The sequence below is a fragment of the Camponotus floridanus genome, unplaced genomic scaffold, assembly GCF_003227725.1.
Source record: "Camponotus floridanus strain SB8 unplaced genomic scaffold, Cflo_v7.5 scaffold102, whole genome shotgun sequence".
NCBI lineage: Eukaryota > Metazoa > Arthropoda > Insecta > Hymenoptera > Formicidae > Camponotus > Camponotus floridanus.
The window spans coordinates 633,012-648,037 of NW_020229218.1; the positions used below are offsets into that span (position 1 = coordinate 633,012).

At 34.4% G+C, this 15,026-nt stretch overlaps 4 protein-coding genes across 11 annotated transcripts; 2 read left to right on the plus strand and 2 right to left on the minus strand.

Moving 5' to 3' along the window:
• The first annotated feature begins 170 nt into the window (after positions 1-170).
• Positions 171-3,757, plus strand: LOC105251985 (SET and MYND domain-containing protein 4). Its single transcript, XM_011259136.3, has 4 exons — positions 171-247; positions 1,179-2,025; positions 2,195-2,840; positions 2,932-3,757. Exons 1-4 carry the CDS (start codon positions 228-230, stop codon positions 3,441-3,443), a joined length of 2,025 nt encoding a protein of 674 aa, XP_011257438.1. The 5' UTR covers positions 171-227; the 3' UTR covers positions 3,444-3,757.
• LOC105251986 (dynamin-1-like protein) lies at positions 1,817-7,905 on the minus strand. 5 transcript variants are annotated; one of them, XM_011259138.3, is made up of 9 exons: positions 7,454-7,905; positions 6,383-6,947; positions 6,047-6,294; positions 5,416-5,946; positions 5,162-5,329; positions 4,630-4,939; positions 4,299-4,510; positions 4,118-4,207; positions 1,817-1,977 (listed from the first exon to the last, which is right to left on the minus strand). In XM_011259138.3, the coding sequence occupies exons 1-8, from the start codon at positions 7,553-7,555 to the stop codon at positions 4,151-4,153; spliced, it is 2,193 nt and encodes a 730-aa protein (XP_011257440.1). In that variant the 5' UTR covers positions 7,556-7,905; the 3' UTR covers positions 1,817-1,977; positions 4,118-4,150. The 5 variants fall into 5 exon arrangements, with proteins under 5 accessions (XP_011257440.1, XP_011257441.1, XP_011257442.1 ...); XM_011259139.3 differs by lacking the exon at positions 1,817-1,977 and adding an exon at positions 2,684-2,849; XM_011259140.3 differs by lacking the exon at positions 1,817-1,977 and having other exon boundaries at positions 3,813-4,207; positions 4,630-4,906.
• Positions 7,906-8,585: 680 nt separating this feature from the next.
• LOC105251981 (peptidyl-prolyl cis-trans isomerase) lies at positions 8,586-13,920 on the plus strand. Of its 3 annotated transcripts, XM_025410339.1 has the most exons (4): positions 8,666-8,752; positions 8,858-8,970; positions 9,859-10,040; positions 10,135-10,719. In XM_025410339.1, the coding sequence occupies exon 4, from the start codon at positions 10,216-10,218 to the stop codon at positions 10,711-10,713; it is 498 nt and encodes a 165-aa protein (XP_025266124.1). In that variant the 5' UTR covers positions 8,666-8,752; positions 8,858-8,970; positions 9,859-10,040; positions 10,135-10,215; the 3' UTR covers positions 10,714-10,719. The 3 variants fall into 3 exon arrangements, 2 of the variants coding, with proteins under 2 accessions (XP_025266124.1, XP_019883311.1); XR_003123051.1 differs by lacking the exons at positions 8,858-8,970; positions 9,859-10,040; positions 10,135-10,719 and adding an exon at positions 13,692-13,920 and having other exon boundaries at positions 8,586-8,752; XM_020027752.2 differs by lacking the exons at positions 8,666-8,752; positions 8,858-8,970 and having other exon boundaries at positions 9,522-10,040.
• Positions 11,442-14,942, minus strand: LOC105251982 (sodium/potassium/calcium exchanger 4). 2 transcript variants are annotated; one of them, XM_011259133.3, is made up of 9 exons: positions 14,685-14,942; positions 14,286-14,507; positions 13,916-14,103; positions 13,679-13,826; positions 13,248-13,352; positions 12,813-12,872; positions 12,408-12,617; positions 12,005-12,106; positions 11,442-11,869 (listed from the first exon to the last, which is right to left on the minus strand). In XM_011259133.3, the coding sequence occupies exons 1-9, from the start codon at positions 14,821-14,823 to the stop codon at positions 11,535-11,537; spliced, it is 1,509 nt and encodes a 502-aa protein (XP_011257435.1). In that variant the 5' UTR covers positions 14,824-14,942; the 3' UTR covers positions 11,442-11,534. The 2 variants fall into 2 exon arrangements, with proteins under 2 accessions (XP_011257435.1, XP_011257434.1); XM_011259132.3 differs by having other exon boundaries at positions 14,286-14,510.
• Between the last annotated feature and the right edge of the window lie 84 nt (positions 14,943-15,026).

A 15,026-nucleotide genomic window follows, 5' to 3' on the forward strand; every position in this document is an offset into this window, starting at 1 on the left:
TCGGTGCGCGAAAAATAAATGGAACAAACCAGACGGCTTTTGGCCGTTCGACCTTCCCGAAGCTAAATTGTTGCACATCTCGAAAGAGGGGACAAATACACGCGGAACCATCGGCCTAATTTTAGAATCCGTCACATTCGTGTCTCTTTATTCGCAGAAGCGAGTCTCGTAGAAAGAGAGAGACATGTTACATTAAATATACAATCTGTCCCGATAACAATTACAGAATGTCTTCGACGAAGAAGGGGTAAGCCAGCTTTTTCCGATTTCAAAATAGAAGCTAATAGCTTCATGTGAAATTTACATCCTGTCACAAATATTCGTTCAGAGGCGACATGATTTTTCCTGTAATAATAAATTTACATTCGCGTCGCTAATATATTATCTATAATATGCCTCTTCTGTGCTTCGGACCAACCGTTACTCGTACTCTATTTTGAATTACCTACGATTAAATTTAGAGCAATAGGAAGAAATATGGCAGACCCGTCTGCAAAAAATCAAAAAAAGGTCACCAATTATACGCGGTCTAAATGTACGCATTTGGCGTACTAGGTTCCGCGTTTCGGAATCGATGATCTGCAAATCTTCAGACACATTCTGTACGTGCATTAAGATTAAAAGACACTGTGTTATAAGTAGCATACAATTCCTAAATAAAACTAGAAAAGAAAAAATACATACAAGTTCGAAAATATACTGAATAAATACAATAGACAAATATTTTTTTGACAAATGTTTTTCCAGAGCTAGAAAAATGAAAAGCAGATTTTCTCAGAATTAAAATAATTGAGAAACGATAACAAAATTTCATATACGTGAAGAAAGATTTCATATACGTTCTCAAAAATGTTCTTACATGATATAATGTAACATGACATTGACTGGTTCAAAGAATTTCTTAAATATCGCTTCATCATCTCACTCCCCATTATTCTTCACATAATTTCTTATTTTTATAAACTGATGATTAAATTGAAGATTGAAATAGATATCGTGTTATCTTTCTTGCTTCCAGTTTTTTATAATTGCTCTTGATGATTCCCTAAAAAAATTCCAATTTACATTTATTTATTAAATTATATAAGAACATTTTGTTTTTCTTTCTCACGAATTTCGTCGTGTCAAATTGCTCTTTTTACGTTTCATATTGCATCGTATCGTCTTTTGTGTTGCAGAAACGTCTCGCTCGACGAATTTTGTCGTGTCGTGTACGACGAAATTGTCTCGCAAGAGCCGTTTGCAACTCGATTCGCGAAATTGTCCACGTCGGGCGACAGGCGAGGAATGATCGAGATGCTCGTAGAAATGCCCCGTGTAGCGGGCCTGAAACCGGGCGATTCGTATCAGGGTAAGAACGACGCGCGAGCCGCGCGATTGTACGAAAAATCGCTTAAAATGACGGCGGCAGGATCCGGGGACGAGCACGCGGAGATTAAAACGTGTAATATTCTCACAAAAGCACTGTTTGCAGCCGGTGCGAACGGTAGAGTGTTTCTAGATGCGCTCTGCGAGCGCGCTAGACGTTCCTACTGTCTGAACGCTTACGCGAGCTGTCTACGAGACTGCGAGTGCATGCTGGCGCTTCCTGCGAGTTTCTATGACGACTCCGCGGAAAACGTCAAGTACTTTGTGCAGCGTAGAAAAGAGTGCCTGCAGCTAGAACGGGAATGCTCCCGGAAATTGGAGGGGAACGCGTCTTTCAGGAAACACCGCGGAAGGACGTCCTATTCCTCTTCCTCTTCTTTGTCGCTTGGAAAACGAATCGCCGCGATGCCCGTCGTCGACGGCAAGCCGCACGATTGCCTCGCGAGTTGTTCAGATAGCGTCGAACTGCGTCTTGACGAAGCAAGGGGCCGGCATCTCGTAGCTGCAAGAGACATCAGACCGGGTGCTGTACTCATTGTCGATCAGCCGTTTTCCTTTAGCACAGACGGACCGGCTCTCAGCAGGAATTGCTTGTATTGCCATGCCACACTTAAATTAGAAGACAGCGTTAAAATCCCGTGCCGTAATTGTCAAACAGTTAGTAGAGCGCATGATTATATTCGCGCATGCACGTGCCATGTACATATCAGCAATATGCCTGCAAGTTTTTGTTAATTTTTCTTTTTTATGCATCCTCCTGTGCATCCGAATTTACACGTTATTTAGATTCCTTCGATTCCTATAAATTTTTCTTTACATTCTTCAGGTGTCTTTTTGCACGGAAACATGTCGCAAGAAAGCGTGGGAAGCCTATCATCAATACGAATGCTCGGTATTTGATCATTTCTTCGAAAATTCCTCAAACGATAGACGCCAGCAAACGGCGTCTTATCTCTTACTAGCCTATCGTACGACGGTTCTGCAAGCGTTATCGCTACGAGACAACGTGGAAACGAAATGCGTTTTGAATCCTGATTTCTTACGATATCACGCCAGTGATAAAGGTTTCGACGACATCGATAAAGAATACACAAAATCAAAATCGAGACGGATATACAATCCTCTCGATTACCGAACGGTATTCCAGCTGGAGACTCATTGCACCGATGTAGAACCTAATGTGAATCTCATTCGCACGATTCAAGCGATCTTCCTCGCAAAATGCTTGCTCTCCGTTCTGAGTAAATTAGATGTTGAAGACTGTATGAAGGAAATATTTGTTCCATTGGCCGTGGCTATGCTGCATCATTTGCAGGCGATTAATTGCAACGCGTACGAGATTGTTGAGAATGTTCACGAGGAAGTGACGCGCGTTTGGGAACCCAGGAATATCGGCGGTGCGATTTACACCACAGTCAGTCTCGTGAATCATAGCTGCTATCCCAATGTAGTTCGCCATTCTTATCCCAGTGGTAAACAGCCTGAAAAATTGATGATGAAAATGAAGTCTTGATGCAGGAAAAAAAATTTGTATAGCGTTGAGAACAAATTATTTTTTTACAGGAATAGTCGTGGTCAGAGCGTTGCGCTTTATCGGCAAAGGATGCGAGATACTCGATTGCTATGGACCTCAATTCCTCAGCGAGAGTAGAATGGCTAGACGCGAACTTTTATGGAAGAAGTATCGATTTTTATGCGAATGCGACGCTTGCACGCAAGACTGGAAATTTCCGCTGCCCGAGACAATGTATTACAAATGTACAGCGTGTTTCGAACCAACAGATATCTCGGTGATAAATATCAACATTTCGCAGAAGGTGACAAATCAACAATGTACCAAGTGTCAAAAAATGATCGAATTAAAAAAACTCGAGAAACAACTTCGTAAATCGATTCAAAAGAGATTGAACGCTGTCGCTAAAATATATCAGGGAAATTACAAAGATGCGATCCCTTTGCTATTTGAACACGTGTACTTTGTCAATAAACACTTGGTTGAACCTAATATCGAAGGCATCAAAACAGAACAATGTATCGTTCAGTGTTACAATTCTCTCGGCTTGATTTCTGTGTAATAATCTCTGAGTTTGCTTGTAACAGTCACTTATTATAAATAGTTTATTTAAATAATTACTATAAGTGACTGTTACTTAAATAGTAGTGAAATAGTTATTTTTTGTTGTCAGTTTCTTGCTTTTTACATAGCATTGTAAAAAGATGCCATGTATATATTTCGCATAAGAATATACTTTCAGCCACTTTAGAAAAGATTTATAAACATAGAAAAACAGGAAATGTTTATGGCACAATGTTCTTCATTCTTAAGTGCATTATCATTAAAGCAATGCAAGATTTATAATTAAGTAATAAAGAAGCATATAATTTCTGTGCAATAAAAACAATAAAAAAAAAAAAGAAAAAAATTAATATCAAATTATTCCATTTACACACAATAAATCAGGGATATATATATATTAATAATTAGTAGAAAATCGAGCTTAAATCATACAAATCTTGCAAATTAAATAATAATTCGATGTTGTATAAATGCGCATTTTATATTATGATATTATGTGCTTCCTTCATGCTCAATAAAATTAAGTAATGAAATATATCAGGACCATTGCTTCAATGTGATACATATATACCTTACTTGCATGAGAAAAATAAAAATTATGTACAGTGGTCCGTCATATACATTGGTAAAGTACATCCTTTAACTTAGTTCATTAAAACACAGATGTAATACCTAAATTCAACTAGAATCCAGTTAGGCGTTTGATTACCAGATATGCGTTTCCCTAATTTCGCTAATGATGTGACCGGCTTGAGTTAATGCCTGTGAAGTAAAAATAACTGTTAAAAATCAAAATTCTAACCAAAAATTCATGTAATGTTTGTAATTACTTATGTAATGCTTGAAATAATACCTTAAGCATGTCTGCTGTTTCTTTACGTCTGACAGCAATGTGCTCGCTTTCGACTAACAAGGCCTCAGCCTGATCCGATTTATACAAATGTGTAACAAGTTCACTTTGTAAATTATCTTTTACATAGTTGACTAGAAAATGCATAACAGCTTTTGGTACACTATCCTGAATAGACTTTCGTACAATATAAAAGTATGATCTTATAAGCCTTTCTGTAAATGGAACCACAATAAAAGTGATTAAAAGGTAAAAATTAAAATTTCCTCATGTATATAAAAAGATTAAAATTTCTGTTGTTATATAACATGTAATACAATATACATCTGCTTACCAATAATATCACAGTCCCGTTGTTCACGTTCGCTAAGCTTTCGGGATGTCTGTATTGGCACCGCAGGGAGTAGGTTTACTGGTTTTTGTTGCGGAGTTGATGCTTTCTGTATTTCAATCGCTGGATTCGGATGCGGAGAATTACTATTTTCACGCATTCTGACCGGAGAGCCATCCATCGAACTAGTCGACTCCGTTTTTCCCTGGAGCAGCAAATTACTTAGCAGCCAATGATTTTGTTGTCCTTGTTGTTCCTTAGTCTGATCAGAAACAGAATTCTTATCTTGATTATTGACTGATTTTTTTACAATCTGTTACAAATATATTTCACTATTAATTGCACAAAAATACACTACAAAAATTAGAAATGATGTGATTGAAATAATAAAACTTGATAAACGATATGCGAATATTGTCATCTGGATTTAAATCATTGTTAGACTGAACAGAAAACTTTACGATAATATTAATTGTACACACAAAAACAATAAAATTTCAGAAATAACAACATGAATTAAATGAAAATTACTTACTGTGTCATTAGTGATTATAGTATTGGATGCAGAAGCTAATCGTTTGTTGTGCTTTAGGTGATCTACATCAGCGTCCTTCAATAAAGATGATACAAATGCTGCATCTTTATGAAAATCGGGATGCTTAGTATTAATATACGCCAATTCTATCGCCACCAAGTTCTCTACCTTTTATCAAGAAATCAAATCATTAAATAAAGTATTAAAAAAACCCATTATGGATGTATAAATATATAAGATATTTTTTGATTTACCATTGAATTGGTATGCGGAAGCCGTCTACGTAGCAATTGTGTAACAACATCGACAATACGTTCGTGCAATTTAGGGAAACGTAACATCTCCTGTTGCACCTCGGTGCCACAATGTTGTATTATACTTTGCATTTCTTCGTGCACGAGTTCTACGCATCGTAACGAAGGCTCCTCCAATTTTCGTATTTGTCGTTTGACTAGCAACTCAAAGGAAACTTCTGGCACAAAAAGAGCCGGTCTCGGACCGGTTGCATTGCGAATAGCGGTTAGTATGTCCATTTTACTGAGATCCGCCAGCGGATTAATCGAATCGAGTGTTTTGCCAAATGTTTCATGAAATATATAGCAGATACGAGCGCCGCCACATAGCTCTGTGGTTTCTATGTTTCTAGCGGTACCTTCTATTGTAGCGCAATAACTGTTTGCAAATTTCGTGATTATTTGCAGCAAGGTTTGGCTCTTATCCTCGACGTCTCCACCATAGGAATTGAATAAGGTTTGATATTGCGCGATCATTGTATTCACTCTGTTCTGTTTTCAAAAAACACAAGTTCTACCAAATTATGCTCATTTTTAGTAGATTCTACACTAGCTATACTAGTCGTAATTTTCAACAAATTAACATTATTACCTTTAATTCTGGTAAACACTCCCTGATATGTTGCATAAGTAAACGATTAAGCGTCTTGGCCAAGTAAGGAGTTCCATTTCTACTTGCCAATGTTGGATATCTCTGTTGCAAGAATGCGGCTTCATTTTTTAGCGCTTCCTTAATACTCGTATTATCCATTATATCTTGCTGAGAACGATTGACAACGCCTATAATACCAAGTTTAACCGGGATGACTCTACCACATAGAATATCTATGGCATCGGTTCCTAAAAAAGAAGGAAGAGAAAATATATCTAATTAACAGTTAATACTATGTTTGCGGCAAAATTTAGGACTGTAAAAAATGAAACTTACCTCGATCCATAAGATCTAATTTTGTAACAACAGCTAACGTTCGTCTGCCATCTGGATCAACATCTTTACTTAACTTCAAGCTCTCACTTGTAGCCATATCGGTATTGGCAGTGACGACTGCTAAGATTATAGAGTTAGGATTACATATGTATTTCAATACAAGTTCATGGATTTGCCCTTCAATATCCTCTGGTTGATCGCCTACTGGTACCTTTGTGATACCAGGTAAATCTATAAGTGTCAGATTAACAACTGATGTTGAGTATATTTTAAGATTAATCGGTTCTGGACAAATGCCTTTATTTGCACCAGCCATTCTGTCAGTTTCGGCTTCAATTTCTGAACGAATATCGTCAAAATCTTTGTAGATTCTGTTCTTTGTGTGTAAAAACATTCCCCATTCGTCCAAGTCCAGAGTACCGTTGTCTGCGCTTCTATGTTCTCGATCATCCTTTGGCGAATACACAAGCTGTAATATTAACGGGCGTCGCGTGACAATACCAGTTCCCCGAGGTAAAAAGGAACGTCCTACCAAGCTCTCTATTACAGATGATTTTCCAGAGCTCTGCAAAAAATACATTTGTTATTACATTATGAAAAATGCCTATTAATAATAATAAGTTATTTCACTTGAATCTCTTTTCCAAAGCAAACTCTGAAAACTCATTTAGAAATCAAGATTTTGAGAGTTTGATAAAAATTTATATATAAATTATAAATAATAGATTATAAATAAATTTATATATACTTTTCATCGTTTAATTGATTGCGAAAAAATAAACTATAATACTCCTACTATTATATCAAGACAACTACGATATCGCCTTCCTCAGCTATGACATTCGTAAATAATTTTATAATGTAACAGACTATATAATTCGTGAAAAAAATTTAAACGTCTGCAAATCCAACGATCCATGAATGACACCTCGATTTGTTCCTTCCACCCTGCAAACTCCTCTCTTACTCGAAGCATGCATTTATTTCATTTTGACAACAAAGAGCATTCGAATGAGAGGAACAGACCTGCTGCTTATTATCTATCCAAGATAAGAGAAAGGCTCGACTAACCTGCGTACCCAGCACGACGATTTGCGGCAACTGTAACACGGTAGCACCGACGGTATTAAACACATCCTGTAGCTTGTTTATCACAGGTATGAGAGCCTCCATGCTGGAAACAGGTGGACGGGTGCCTAGGAGAAGACGAATCGATGGAGAACGACAATCAATCGGTCGGTTAGGAATGAAGCCGGGTCCGACAACTCGCTCCTCTCGAATCGTCTCGGTTTAGCCGCGGATCTCTACGATGACGTTTTACTACCGTTTCGATGCAGATTGTTCCGTGACAGCTGTAGAAGATTAACAGCGTCGAATCTGACGCGTGAGATCGACGTCGAAGAGAAAAGTTGCAACCTTTTGTTCCGAGTCACCACCGAAATAACGCACACTTGGACTCTTCACCCCTACTCACCCTCTCCACTGCTTTTCACGCTCCATCCCGCGCGCGCGTGCGCGCTCTCGATTGTGTCGGGAAGCGTGCCCGTGCCCATGTACGAGACATAGACGCACACACACGCGCACGTTACGTGTGTACGTGACGTAGAATCGCGTATGTACAAGAGACACGTAAGTAAGACTATTGTTTCCACTCTCGCTTTGTATTCGAACCGTTTTACCCAGGTAGAACCTCATCCAGGTATGAAACTCATAATGACATCATTGTGACGTCATCATGATTTTATTTATCATTTAAAAGTTACCTAAACAAAAATGATTAAAAAATGAGCTAAAGATGACAAAAAGAATCATACATTTTTAAGTTCAATAATAATCGCATTATATAATTTTAAAAAGATTATATTGCTTAAATATAATAATTAAAGTATATATAAATATTTAAATAAACAAGTAATTGCGTAATGTATATAAAAAATGATATTATTATGATTGATTCTTCTTTCATACGCGAGGTATATATATTCTCCAACAGAGTTCGCTAGAATTGTTTAATATCAAAAATAAGTCACCGAACATTGCCAAAAGTATATCAAATGAGATCATTATGATTTTTCTAAAATGACTTTTTAGGTGACGTTATAATGGTGTCATTATGAGTTTCATGGAAAAAAATTATTTCTATTTATACAACTTTAATCTTTTTCTTCTCAAATCTGTTGAAACATATATGTATTAGCACGGTTAGTATACCTATTGGCGCGTATTCATACATTGGCGCCTTTTTTGGCGCTAAAAACGGCGCCGTTTATTTCCGAATTCTCCTCTTCTCTTTGTGTACGTGGAAGCGCGAGGATGGACGAGAGATTCACGTTTATTAAATCAATCTGCAAATATATCACGGCTCATGAGGTATGTGTATATTCATCGAAATTTAATCTGTGTCAGCGTTTTCAAAACGAGCGGATTGTTTGACTCTGACGGCTTTATTGTCCTGTTTTTTGTTTTTTCGTATAGTGCACAACTCATTCTTCCTCTTCCTCCGCGCGATCGTTACATAATTAATATTTCTACATAGATATCGTTGACAATTTGGGACACATTCATACGTGTATATATATGTAATAAATGTATGTATCTATCGTTCAAATTATGTAATCGTACAGGTTCGAAATCTTTGGAATCATCTATGATTCGATAGATTGGGCAATATTTTCGCGATTATATGTAACGGCAATTATTTTCAGATATATCGATCACGTAATTCATAAAAAAAACTAGAGAAATATGAGAGTTTTTGTAGAAAGTTATCTAAAATCGCAATCATGAAACAATTTTTCTATACGAAAACTTGTATAAATTTTTTCATAAAGTATTTTCAAATATAAAAATGTTTAAAAAAAACTATAATATAATGTATATCAGAATATATGCAAGAATTATATCAAAATAAATGGTGTATGTCACGTCACAACGTTTCTATGAAAATGATGCGATTTTATTAATAATATATATATTTTCATTCTATACATGTGTTATTAAAATGTGAAAATTAATTTCGATATTTTCTTTCTCTCTCTCTCTCTCTTTCTCTCTCTCTATAAAGAAGGAGATTAGAAAAATTTAATTTTTTTCACGACAAGGCACCATATATTATTGTATATTATTGCATGTCAGTGATAAATTTATTCAAATCTAGCGGGTTATGACGTCATATTAGGTATGTTCGGGAATCCTATTCGTGGGTAAAGTATCGTTTAATGGCTAATCGGGACAAGAGAATTTCTTTCTCCCGATTGGTCAGTTAAGCGTTATTTTTATCATGAGTAGAATTTTTGAACGCACTCGATATTTCGGTTTGAAATACAAGACTGTAGATGACGTTGATGATGTTAGAAATTTCAAAACAACAAAAGTCGTGTAGTTTATCAATCACGTGTAAAACAGTTCAAAAAAATCTTGCCCAAATAACACATGCTCCAACAAGAAAATATAGAGACTGTATTGTGTTCCTAAAGAGATAAATATCCTAAGAGATAAAAGAGAAGGTGAAAAAGACAACGAATTAATTTCATATATATAAAAAAAGAAACGGAAATTCCAAACAAGTATTTCAATCTTATTGAATTTGGAATGAAGTTGTGGATAGGAATCAATTTTTAAAATTTTTAATTGCTTTAAATAAATCCACTGTAAATATGTAAGTAAATAAAAATTGCACGATAGTAGACAAGTGTTATAAAGAAAATATTAGCGTAATTAGATAATTCTATTTAAATAAGTTTGGTTTTCAGCTCTTACATTCCAGCTGCAATATAATTTTCATTATCATTATTATATCCAATCTCAAGTACTCTGGCGAGAATTTCAATACAATGAATTTACCACGAGTGTACTTTGACATATCTGCAGATGATAAGCCATTGGGACAAATTATAATACAATTACGTCCTGATGTTGTACCAAAGACAGCAGAAAATTTTCGTGCGCTATGCACAGGAGAAAAAGGCTACAGTTATAAAGGAAGTTATTTTCATCGTGTTATTCCCAATTTCATGTGTCAAGGTGGTGATTTTACTCATCACAATGGTACAGGTGGTAAATCAATTTATGGTGAAAAATTCGAAGATGAAAGTTTTGAACTCAAACATACTGGAGGAGGTATATTATCGATGGCAAATTCTGGTCCAAACACAAATGGCTCACAATTTTTCATCACTACTATAAAAACGCCTTGGCTGGACAATAAACACGTCGTATTTGGCAATGTTATCGAAGGAATGGACATTGTAAAAAAAATTGAAAGTTATGGTTCTTCAACTGGTAAAACATATCAAAAAATTATGATAGTAGATTGTGGTCAATTATCTTAAACAGTATAAGCTAAAAGTTTATAAATTTATAAAATAAATTTAAAAAAATATCATTTATACGTTTATAATTTTATGCAATTTATAGTTGTATGTTTCAAAGAAATAAATAATTGAAGTCTTTATTTGCTAATAAAAACATTACATATATGTACGCATATATATATATTGTATGTATACATGTGTCGACAATAATTATATTTATAATGATCAAGTATATTTTTGATAATGGGACTATTTTATATCTTTCTTATTTCATTTATAATATTCGAGAATTACGATATATTTATATATGTATATTGCAATCTACGTTTTAAAAATGTGACATTTTCCCAATAAAACTGATGAATATATCTCTATATGTATATATATGTGTGTGTACATGTATGTACACATAGTAATATATAAACAGACTTGTCTAAAGAATTAGATTGCTATTAATGATTTAAATATATAAAAGATAGAAAGTAATAAGAATAAGTATATAAATATTTGATTATATTATATATATATAATTATCATTTTTATGAATATAATTGTCATCTTTATGACTTAATTTTTATGAATATTATTCTATATTCTTATTTTTATAAATATATGTAATATAGATAAACTTGTGGTATACTATTTTACTTATAGTATACCTTTTTTTTAATTTGATACATTAATTAAAACTTTTATACAACTTTCATATTCAGATATATATATGTTTTTGATTTTTATACAAAAATTGTACAAACGTTTTAAGTAAAATGTGTGCATATAGATTCACATAGATATTTACAAAATATAAATATTACATATGAATAAGATTGATATATTTTCTACTCGATACATATCGGTAAATTAACGATAAAGAATGTATTGAGTTCTATAACGGATGCGAATACCAAAAATACGATGTACATTACAAAACAGATAATCCCGACTGTTCGATTTAATTTAAATCTGTTAATAAGTAAAGCTCCATATAAGACGATTAACGTAGAAAAGAGAGATACAGAACTGTAAACTAATCCTTGAGAATTGATCTGAACGTAATATTGCCCGGGTATTTTCGGCAATAGCGTAGATTTGATAAACCATGGCAATCCGAGACACAATAATATATCAAATACGTTTGATCCGATCGAATTACTTATTCCCATAGCTCCGAGACCTGTAAAGGATTTTTAGTATTCATATACAAAGTATTCTTATATAATAGTAAGTATTCTTATACATAAAATATAGGACAAGATATAAAGAAATCTCCATATATTTCTAACGTTATAATTTAATAGAGTCAGAATACCTTGATTTGTAACGATAACACTTGAAACTGCTTCAGGTACGCTCATTCCCGCAGCGAGAAACGTCAAGCCCATAATAGAATCAGGAATTCTAAAAGTATTACCTGAAACATACATAAACGTGATATGGATCACTTTAAATAATACAAACATCTGAAAGATGTTTAGGAAATTTTTACACACATTTCTACACAAACACACTATCCTTTTAATGTTTTAATGTAACACGTTATTACATAAAGCACAAATTTCATACTTCAACATTTTAAATATATTTCGTGAAATCTTTATTGTGATGGAGCGATTTAAATAAAATATATATTAAATATATATTTAATATATTCATACAATTAAATATATATTTAATATATTCATACAATGAAGAAGCAGTATGAGATGACTTACCGATAACAGTAATGACCCATCCAATAATGTAGGATGCAGTCGCGATCCATATTACACACATAAGAAACGTAAAGGGATATAAGAATCGTAATTTGCTTCTTCTACAATCGGGAATAGTGATGAGTAATATTAGATTAATGGGCCAAGTGATTATCCACCACATTTTCTGGCATGTTGAATTCGGCCAAGACATCATGTTTACTATATCGACTAAAAGAGAAAATATTTAATGTATATTTTACATTACTGATCTCCGTCTATTTCATAAGTATAACTTTTCAGCATGTATATATGTATATCGTAACAAGATTGTATGAAAATGTTAAGAGGGTGAAATAATATTACAGCCTTATATACATTATTGTAGAATATTATCGCTTATATCGTCTTGTGGTATGTACATACGTGATTCGTCCGGCTCACTCGAACTTGAAAATCCACAAATCTCCGTTTCTTTGACCAAGTCTGTTAGATTTCAAAATGAAAGATAGTGAAATTACATTTCTTACGAGTAAATTACCGCGTATGCAATCCCTGCAAAGAGATGTGTGGTTTAAAATAAATTGACACACACAGGAATTTATTCTGTGAGATTAAATTTTTTTTTCTTAATCTACGAAATTAGACTTTAAATATATTTTTGCCGATTCTTTTATATTCACTTTATACATCAAGCAATATTTTTTATTGAGAAGAGAAATTAATGAATATCAGGAGTACAATCTCTAACTTCTAAAGATTAAAAATTTGTAATTCCACAGAATAAAATTGTATCAATTTCTTTTAATTCACTTATTTTTGCAGAGGCGATAACAATCAATTGTATTACAGATGTCTTACTATTTGATAGAAGTAGAGGGCTCTCTTCGCAGATATTTTTATATTTTTTCCTTTTAGATGTTACTCGATTTATGAAATTATTGATACGACGATTGAAACACATTGCTGAAAAGCATGAGCGATTATTTTTATTATTAAATTTATAATTTTGATTATTAATTATTCTATATTGTAGTATATTGTAATCGCGGCAAACAATTCGATTAGTTACTTGCTATTAAAACTCATTTTGTCAAAAAAAATCTCGCCCTATCTAAATCTATAAAAATATCATCTTTTTTAAAACAAATTAACAAAATAACTAAAATATAGTTTGAATTTGGGGCAACATTGAAAATCCGTAATTTTCCAGATTTGTGTATAAAAAGAAATTTTAATTTACGTTCTTTCCGAAATTTATTATAACACTAATATATACACTAATATATTACCTGTTATATACAGAATATAACAAGTGATGAGGATGAGCGCCTCGTACCACTCGATACGTTCATCTCGCAGAGTCAAGATCAAGAGGAGAACCGTCACAGCGTATGCCAGCGTATCGCGCGACACGGGCCACCATTCCAAATTTAGCACCTATAGATACGATAAGGATTAAGTGTACAAGAAGAAGGATAGAGAAAGAATCGCAAAATTGCATGAAAATGTATACAACACACACGTACTTTATTCGCAAATAATGCGCAACACGCAGGTACTGCTAATATATTGAATACCGCGGAACCGACGATAGCGCCTACTCCCAAATCACCTTCCGTCACGAAGGTACCAATGGCGTTGATGAACAATTCCGGACTCGAACTCGCAGCCGCCATCACGGTCGCACCAGCCACATCCTCGGTGACATTAAGACCTGCCAAGAGATTTCGTTCGTTTTATTTTAACAGCTTTGTTTTCTCGTGCGAAAGATGAAGAGAGAAGGCGAAAAACCGAACAAAAAATAATAATATTAATATAAAATACAACAGGATATGTTCATTATACGTGAAAATACGGTCAAGTCTGGACAGTAGTCCTTCAGTTATATGTACTCACGCTCGCAAATTTTCTTAATAGAGGGAACGAAATAATCGTCGCAGACAATAGCAAGTAATAAAAACAGATAGATAGCGATGACGAAGTGGATTATTATAAATCCTGCCTGTCTTTGCTCCCGCGTAAATCCGTCGGGCGGGAATTCTTTGATTGCCGGCGGCGTGCAGTTGTAACTATCGTTCCCTTGTTGTTTCAACTCGCTCGCCTGTAGCAATTTACGTCCTTCTAGAAAAATAGCATCGCAACCATTTTAAGCAAAAATGTGAAGGAAAAAAATGAGAAATTGGATTCTCTAGAAAAACATTTTATTCCGACGACAATGTCAAAATAGAATTTCTCATTCATTCTAAAATGCGTAAGAAAGGAGAAAAATATTTGTATTATACTCTATATACTCACGCCAATTCGTTTCGTAGCCGATTGTAGACGAACTGTCAGAGAACAGTCCCATTATACTGATGTAAAAAAAGTACGTAGCTGGTATAGTAATAACGAGAAATATCCGGTATCCGACCGTCTGTCTGTGCCGCCATACCATTCTTCGTTATGTAAGAACGTGCGACGAGGGTGATTTTTCGGGTGATTTTTACAAAGCGAAATATGCAAAGTGATTGGTCTCTTGACGTTTTTGCGACGCGATGCGACACGCAATGATTATCTGCCGTTTATCCGATACTTAGAGTTCGACCACACGTTTATATTTTTCATTCGTGAAAGACTTATCGCACTTACTTAAGTGAT